This window comes from Mastomys coucha, unplaced genomic scaffold (assembly GCF_008632895.1).
Source record: "Mastomys coucha isolate ucsf_1 unplaced genomic scaffold, UCSF_Mcou_1 pScaffold21, whole genome shotgun sequence".
Classification (NCBI taxonomy): Eukaryota; Metazoa; Chordata; class Mammalia; order Rodentia; family Muridae; genus Mastomys; species Mastomys coucha.
Genome location: NW_022196904.1, coordinates 24,402,248 through 24,411,157, shown reverse-complemented (window position 1 = coordinate 24,411,157; position 8,910 = coordinate 24,402,248). Strand labels below are relative to the sequence as shown.

General features: G+C 47.0%; 1 protein-coding gene across 1 annotated transcript in view; it reads right to left on the bottom strand.

Moving 5' to 3' along the window:
- Positions 1 to 2: 2 nt before the first annotated feature.
- Positions 3 to 8,910, bottom strand: part of Fam187b (family with sequence similarity 187 member B) — a gene marked incomplete at its 3' end in the record, with an annotated part of 15,122 nt that continues 6,214 nt past the window's right edge. Inside the window, exon 2 of the mRNA XM_031384844.1 lies at positions 3 to 108. Within this exon, the coding sequence (XP_031240704.1) occupies positions 3 to 108 (106 nt within the window). The remainder of the gene's footprint in view (positions 109 to 8,910) is intronic.

Here is an 8,910-nt window from a genome sequence, read left to right as displayed (position 1 = left end):
TTGAGGTGCTGGCCACCGCTGGGCAGGTCCATGATGGTGCTGATTTCCTGGCCAGAGAGCTGGTCCTGCCATGTCAGAGGGCTGTCGTTGGCTTCCCAGTGGATAGGCCTGCATGGGAGGAACATAGGGTCAAAGTTCAGGGTCCTAGAGAGAACAGCTTCATGTTCCCTCCACAGAACACTATAAAAGTTACCAGTGGGGTGCTCAGGAAGCATGCCTGGGAAGCGTCTAGACCTCTACTTCTGACTGGCTGGGTCGCCTGAGCTGAGGACTCTAGTTTCTCCAGTAACCCTCCTAACCATCACAATTCACCCAAAAGGCCCAGGATAGCTAGACCTAGGTCTTGAGCTGGAATAGTGTCCACCCAAAAGCTATGCATTTCCCAGAATCTCAGAACGAAACCGTATTTCGAAACTGGGTTATTGTCAGTGTGTTACAATGACATCATATTGGGAGGTAGATTGACCTTGACCTTGGGGTCCAATACGTCCCGTGACCTTTTAGAGCCAAGGCAGATAAAGATACCCGGGATGAAAGCCAAGGAAAGATGGAAGGGGGTGAGCAATGAAGCTTCCAGCCCAGGAATGTCAAAGAGCCTCTGGTTCTCGCAGAAGCTAGGAAAAAAATCAGGAATGGATGCTAGCCAGCATCTGAGAGTGTGAGGAGTGTGCGCCTCCCAGTGCAATCCGCATCTGAGAGTGTGAGAAGGAGTGTGCTCCTCCCAGTGCAGTCCGCATCTGAGAGTCTGAGAAGGAGTGTGCGCCTCCCAGTGCAATCCGCATCTGAGAGTGTGAGAAGGAGTGTGCGCCTCCCAGTGCAATCCGCATCTGAGAGTGTGAGGAGGAGTGTGCTCCTCCCAGTGCAATCCCCAACAGCCTGCTTCTGAACTCCAGGTCCCAAAGTAGTGAGAAGATACGATTATTCATTGTTGTTATTGTTATTATTATTTGGTTTTTGAGACAAGGTCTTGCCTAGCCACATGGGTTCTTGGCTAGCCTGCCTCTGCCTCCCAGTGCTGGGATTAAAGGCATATACCACCACGCCCAGCCAATTCTATTATCTTAAGCTGTAGTACTTTGTGTTGGTAAATGAATACAACTTGGGGTCAGTCTGATTTCTCATTGTGGGGCCAACATATCTGAGGAAACAAATTAAGGAAGCCAGGAAGCAGACAGGAATGAGAAGGAGGTAGAGACAAGTCCGTCTCTCTCGGGCACGGCCCACTGGGTAGATACAAATCCATCTCTTGGGCACACCCCACAGACCTACTTCTTCCAGCTTAGTCCCCAGTTTTTCTACCATCTTTCAATAGTGCCATTCAATTATGACTCTATCAAGGAATTAATCTCAGGACCCAGTCACTTAACTAAAATCTGTCAGTTGGTAACCAAGCCCACTAACTCATGGGCTCTTGGCAGGGGAAACCCTTCATATCTAAACAGTAGCAATTCATATTCATCCTCCAACAGTTCATGCTTATCTTAAAGACAAGTACGTTCATTTAACCCATACCTGAGAGTCCCCAACAGTTACGTATGTTCATGTACGTGTGCATGTATGCATGCAATTGTGCACATACATGCATACATGTACATACATGAATGTGAAGCCAGGGGTCCATGTCTAGTATCTTCTTCAATCAGTCTACCTTTATTTTCTTTTAGGGCTTCATTCATTCTTTTTTGGGGGGGGCGGTTTCGAGACAGGGTTTCTCTGTGTAGCTCTGGCTATCCTGGAACTCACTCTGTAGACCAGGTTGGCTTCGAACTCAGAAATCCGCCTGCCTCTGCCTCCCAAGTGCTGGGATTAAAGGCATGTGCCACCACTGCCCGGCCATTATTTTTATGTGTATGAGTGTTTTGTTTCCGTCTATGTGAATGCACCACACGTGTGCCTGGTTTCCATGGATGCCAGGTCATTATATCCTCTGGAGCTGGAGTTATAGACAATTTTAAGTAGCCACGTGGGTGCTGGGAACTGAACCTGGGTCTTATGCAAAAGCACCAAGTGCTCCTAACTCCTGGGCCATCACGTGTGTATGTCTGTGTACGCATGTGCAGAGTGCAGGTGGCCAAAGAGCAAGGTCCCTCTGGAGCTGGAGTTACAGGGAGTGGTGAGCCACCCATCAGATGTAGCTGCTGAAAGTCAAACTCGGGTCTGACAGAAACGTAAGAACTCTTTACCACTGAGCCATCCCTCCAGATCCTCAACCTTTGTTTCTTGAGATAGAGTCTCTTCAAAATTCTGCTAGGTTGGCTAGCCAATGAGCTTCAAGGATCCACCTATCTCTGCCCCACTCCCTTCCAGAGCCATTGTTGCAGATGTGTTCTCTCGGGCCTGGTGGGTGTTGGGGATCCGATCTCAAATCCCCACACTTTTCCAGCAGGCATGTTATGGATAGGCGTGGCCCCAATATGGAGCTTTCAGACAAGGCTGAGGGCGAAGGAGCCAACACAGGCCAATTAGTGGCTATTAGTGCAGCGGCAGCAGCGGCAGCAGCGGCAGAGGCGGCGGCGGCAAAAGAAAAACTTACTCTGCTGAGACTCCCCTCCCCACTATAACTGACAGCCAGAGGCAGGAGCAGGCAACCTGAGTGTGTCATCACTGGGACGCAGGCAATTTTCCACACCTCTGTAGAGACCGAAACCAGAGCAGACCTGACTTGGAACTTTTAGCAATTTTTGCTAGGTCTAGGGTTCTTCCTTCTCCAACCAGGTCTGACAACTCTACCCAGATTGGTCAGTCCTATTTCCACCTTATTTGCATATGTACACTCAGCCAATTGAGACCCATCTGGTGCCCTGGGGCCTCTTTGAAATCAGCCCCGCTGCAGTTTTACCAACAGCATGGCTGCATGGGGTCAACAGAGGAGGGAGAGAGAGAAAATTGTCTCTCTAAGACTCCTGGGAGCACATGAGCTCACTCCAAGACTCTGGCTGCAGACAGAGAGACTATTGCCTGCCTCAGCTTCCAAGACCCCCAGACTCCTCTGGGCTACAGAACTGAATTTGTGCCTGCAGTGGCTTCCCATCCTACAAGATCCACTACTTGTGAGACCAGCAGCACCATGCTTTGAGACCTACAAGTGCTCTAAACCTCTTACGGGCTCCTCTGACCTTGCTGGGTGTTTCTTCTGGCCATCTCTGTCTACATTCTGACACTGACAGAGAACACCACAGTTAGGCTCAATCATTCTCAAACCACAAACTCCATCCACCCAGGTCTCTCTATCCTGGACCTCTGTTTTACTCCAAGTACGTTCCACCAGATCCTTGGGAATCCCCAGGGCCCAGAGAAGTTAGCCACACTTGTGAGCAACCCAGCTTTCTGTGGCTTTAGGCCTTGAGCTCCACAGTGTGTGTGTGTGTGTGTGTAGCCTGAAGCTTGTGCAGGCACAACTTTCCTGGAAAATGGCTCTCTACAGTTACTGCCTTGTGTGTGGTCACACCAATGACTTGTTTTGGTCTCTTATGCCGGCATGGTTTAGGGTGTGCTGAGGGGAGGACCCACAGAGGACGTGGGGAAGGCCTTTGGGACTTGTAGGTATCGCCTCATTGTTGGGCTTTTATTCTTTAGGCCTACATAATATCTGTCTACACTCAACCTCAAAACAAGTTCACAGAGAATCACAGGGAACCCTTCCTCCTGCTCTATCTGGTAGTGACACCCTCGCTTGGTCCTCTGATCTACACCCTGAGGAGTCAAAGTTCAATGGGTGATAAAAGGGCTGGTGGCCAAAGACTCAAGTTAGGCAGAAAGAACACCTCATGCACATCTTGGCCTTGGTGGAGGATGATGCTTTTAGGCCTTGTCTAGTTATTATGGTTTTGATCAGTCTGAAGAGACAGCTCAGTGGGTAAGAACACTGGCTGTTCTTCCAGAGGACCTGGGTCTGGTTTCCAAATCCATACGGCAGCTCACAAGCATCTGTAACTCCAGTTCTAAGGGATCCAATGCCCTCTCTATCCTTTTTAGGCAGCACACACACACACACACACACACACACACACACACACACACGGCACACACACACACACATGCAGACAAAATACTCACCCATAGCAGATAAAAAAATCTTTTAAAGGAAAAGGTACAATGGCCCACTGGGAAATCAATACGGCCTAGCAGTTTGCTGCATTTCAGCGATCCCTATTCTTGCTCTCTAAAGAAGGGGTGTCAGAGTTGGCGAGACAGTTCAGTGGTTCAGAACACTGGGTGCTCTTTTAGAGGGCTGAGATTAGATTCCCAGCACCCATCCATAACTCCAGTTCCAGGAGACCTGACACTCTTCTGGCTCCGGAGGGTGACACACACATACACACACACACACTATGCATATGATGCATATACATAGACGCAGGCAAAACAACATATAAAAAAATACATCTTTAAAAACCTCCAGAAGCGTTTTCTGGGATTACATTAACTTGGGCCTTCTTCCGGTCATTCTCACATACAAAGGAGGTGTGACCACGGACAGACAGGAAGGATCTGACCTTCGAGGGAGGAGCTGAGTCTTTTGTGCATCTGTCATCAGCCCAAAGTAGCTTTCAATCCCCCTCCTTTTTGAGAAAGGGTCTCACTATGTAGCCCCAGCTGGCCTAGAACTGGATATGTAGATCAGGATGGCCTCAAACTGAGAGATCTGCCTGGCTGTGCATCCCCAGTGCTGAGACTAGACACATGTACCATCATGCTGACTCAGCTTGCAGTCCCTTCTGATCAGCCCCTTTGGTATAACACTGTACTCTGACACAGTACACACCCACACATACCCACACACATTTTAAGTATTGCTACTAAATCTGAATATTTAAATATCACACAATACATTAATAAACAACAAAAATGTTTCTCAGGCTGGTGAGATGGCTCAGCAGGTAAGAGCACCGACTGCTCTTCTGAAGGTCCTGAGTTCAAATCCCAGCAACCACATGGCGGCTCATAACCACCCATAATGAGGTCTGACGCTCTCTTCTGGTGTGTCTGAAGACAGTTACAATGTACTTATTTGTATAATAATAAATAAATCTTTGGGCCTGAACTAGCAGGGACTGAGCAAGTGAGGCCTACAGGAGCAAGTGGGGCTGACCGGAGTGAGCGGGGTTGACCAGAGCAAGCAGAGGTCCTAAAAGTCAATTCCCAGCAACCAGATGAAGGCTCACAACTATCTGTCCAGCTACAGTATGTACTCATATACATAAAATAAATAAATCTTTAAAAAGTGTTTTTCTTTGTCACCTAGGGCATATTTTAACATCATAGAATGAGTGAGACTGCCTTTCTTTCTGTTGACTACAATGATTTTATTTGAACAAAATGTTTAATAACCTTAGCATTCTTTCCTTTTCATGTGTATGTGTGTGGTGTTTGTGTGTCTGTATGTAAGTATTCACCTATGTGCAGGTGCATGCACTTATGTGTTTCTGTGTGTGCCCAAAATTAATGTTGGAAATCTTTCTCAATTTTTCTCCTGCTTTGTTCATTGAAGCAGGGTTTCTCAGTAAAACCCAGAGTTCATCAACACGAGAACTCTCTAGCCAGGGGTAACTACACTACTCTCTCCAAGGACTCCCTGTCTCCACTTTCCAAGGCCTAAAGAACAGGTGAGCCACCACACCCACCCAACATTCATGTGGGTTCTGAGGATTTGAACTCCTGTCTTACAGATTGCACAGAGAATGTGGAATTGAGATATCTTCCCACCCTCAGTTTTGGCCAGGTTAAAAAAAAAAAATGTAAAACAGGGGCTAGAGAGATGGGTTAAGAGCAGTTAAGTGGCTAAGTGATTAAGAGCACTGACTGCTCTTCCAGAGGTCCTGAGTTCAATTCCCAGCAACCACATGGTGGTTCACAACCATCTGTAATGAGATCTGATGCTCTCTTCTGCAGTGTCTGAAGACAGCTACAGCGTACTTACGTATAATAAATAAATAAATAAATAAATAAATAAATAAATAAATAAATCTTTTTTTAAAAAAAGTAAAGCATTAGTCTTATGAGATATGAACTCGTGAGGCATAGGTAGGAGATCTCAATGAGTCTGAGGCCCGTCTGGTCAATATTAGTTCCAGGATAGCCAAGGCAACATAGTGAGACCCTGTCTCAAAAAGAAAGCAACCCAAAAACTAAACAAACAACAAGTAAAACAAACTATTCGCTCTGGGGACCATAGAAATGGCTGAGTGGTTAAGAATGCTTCTGCTCATCGCTGCTCGGACCATAGAGATGGCTGAGTGGTTAAGAATGCTTCTGCTCATCGCTTCTCGGCCTTTTGGTTAAGATCAAGTGAAGAATGCTTCTGCTGGCTGGGCGGTGGTGGTGCACACCTTTAATCCCAGCACTTGGGAGGCAGAGGCAGGCGGATTTCTAAGCCTGCCTGGTCTACAGAGTGAGTTTCAGGACAGCCAGGGCTACACAGAGAAATCCTGTCTCGAAAAACAAAAAATAAAACAAACAAACAAAAAAGAATGCTTCTGCTCTTGCAGAGAACCCAGGTTTGGTTCTCTGCACCCATGTCAGGGGCTCAATATTGCCTAATTTGAGCTCCAGAGTATCTGACCTCTGCAGGTACCTTCAACTAATAGACACATAACCACAAACACACAGACACATACATACAATGAAAAAGAATAGGAGCTGGGTGGTGGTGGCACACGCCTTTAATCCCAGCACTTGGGAGGCAGAGGCAGGCGGATTTCTGAGTTCGAGGCCAGCCTGGTCTACAGAGTGAGTTCCAGGACAGCCAGGGCTACACAGAGAAACCCTGTCTTGAAAAACCAAAAAAAAAAAAAAGAAAAGAAAAAGAAAGAAAGAAAGAAAGAAAGAAAGAAAGAAAGAAAGAAAGAGAATAGGAAATAATAGTTAATTTAAAATACTAACATTGCTTTCAAAACATTCACAATCTTAGCTCACAAAACTCTTAATTCTCCTCGCTCTTAGTGATGTTACATATAACCACAGACTATTTCGTAAGTAATGTTCCACTTAAAATGCTTTTAACAGAGAGTAATCCTATAGACTCCTTCATGTGAATATTACAAGATGAGTTAAACTACCAGAGTTAAGCAGAAAAGCAGGACTTAACTGGAAGCCCTCAATGAGGCAATGGGAGCCTTGACAGAAGCCTGGCCTTTGTCAAACCAGCACCATGAGTGGTGTCAACCGTATTCACAGTCCAGAGAAAATTTCACTGGTTTATCTGGAAAGCCATGTTGCCAGTGAGCAACATGGTTCCCTGAATCCTTGAAGAATCTTATCATTTCAAACAAACAATAGAGAAATTAGTAAGTGTGAGACTCTTAAGAAAGTAAAGCACAACAAAACAAAAAAACCCACCTCCCATGGAATCTGTAGCTGTCAGACACACCATAGGAGGGCATCGGGTCCCATTACAGATGGTTGTGAGCCACCATGTAGTTGCTGGGAATTGAACTTAAGACCTCTGAAAGAGCAGTCAGTACTCTTAACTGCTGATCCATCTCTCCACCCCTTGATTTTTTTTTTTAATTTATTTTTAAGTGTATGGCTTTTTTTGCCTGCATGTGTATCCTTTTGGACACACATTCTTGATGTATGCTTCAGATTAAAGAGATGCATCCAGCATCCCTAGCTTCGTCATTGCTTTCAACAGGCTGACCTACCAAGATGCCCCACTAGCCTGGCACAGATTCACCATGAAGAACCGTGGGAACAAGGGACCAGGGGCAGAGCTGGTGTAAAGGTCCCATCACCTGTAGATGGATGCGAAGGGACAAGTGAGCCGTGCCGATCCGGACTCCTCCGTGAGCCTGAAGTTATCGAAGATGACGAAGTCTCCACCCGTCAGATGGCCTTGGCACTCCACAGAGCAGATTTCCACCTGCATCTCAGGCCTTACTCGGGCATAAAACATATTCATGCCCCTCAGGTAGAGCCCACAGGGTACAGGCTCCTCCAAGGGCTCCTTGATGTAGCAGTAACCCAGGCGTTTGCGCTCTCCCAGTCTCTCACAGTTATTACATCTCTGCCAAGGTCCCCACTGGGTATACACGACCTCTCTGTGGCCCAGGTTCAGTGTCTCATTCATTAGGGGCTTCTGCCTCAGGTTTTTATGTGTGACATGCAGCCTGGTGATATCCTGGAAATCAATCTTGTAACTGGTCACTTGGGTTCCATACTTGTCCTGACATCGGTAGAGGCCCGTGTTGGAGGGCAATGGGTTTTGGATAAGGAGGCCACCTTCTGGGCTCTCTCTTATATTGGAAACATTGGACGGGTTGATGGGCTTACCATTTCCACCAGGCCCAGAGAATAACCAGTGAGTATCAGAGACAGCGCATTCCAAGAGAACGTCATTGTTGGAGAGGAGGGCCAGGAAACATCCCTTGTTCTTGGGACAGCTGACAGGAATGTGGGGCCCCACCACTGGGAGAGCAAAGCTGAGCAGTGTCCACAGGATGATAAGCATGGTGGACTGGGAAGATGGCTGCGCACTGGCCACCAGCCTGCACATTGTGAGGTCACTCATGAACTCAAGCCTCTCAATCTTTGGCAGTGAGGTCAACTGAGAGGCTATGAAGCCACCAACTCCCTTTGTGACAAGGTGAGATGTAATTTGCCTAGTTGGGTCTTTCTCTATCACTTGCTACCTGGAGAGTCGAGTTTCAGGCCCAGGTACTGGTACCATACATGTGAACATTGAGTAATGGTTCTTACATGTGTAGACTCTGTCCCAGACACAGCCTCACTGTGTAGCCCAGGCTGGTCTTGAACTCACAGAGATCTGCCTGGCTCTGCCTCCTGATGATGGGATTAAAGGTGTGAGCCACCACACTCTACTTTTTAAAAATCATCTTATTTTCAAGTGTGTGTGTGAGAGAGAGAGAGAGAAAGGGAGGGAGAGAGAGAGAGAGAGAGAGAGAGAGAGAG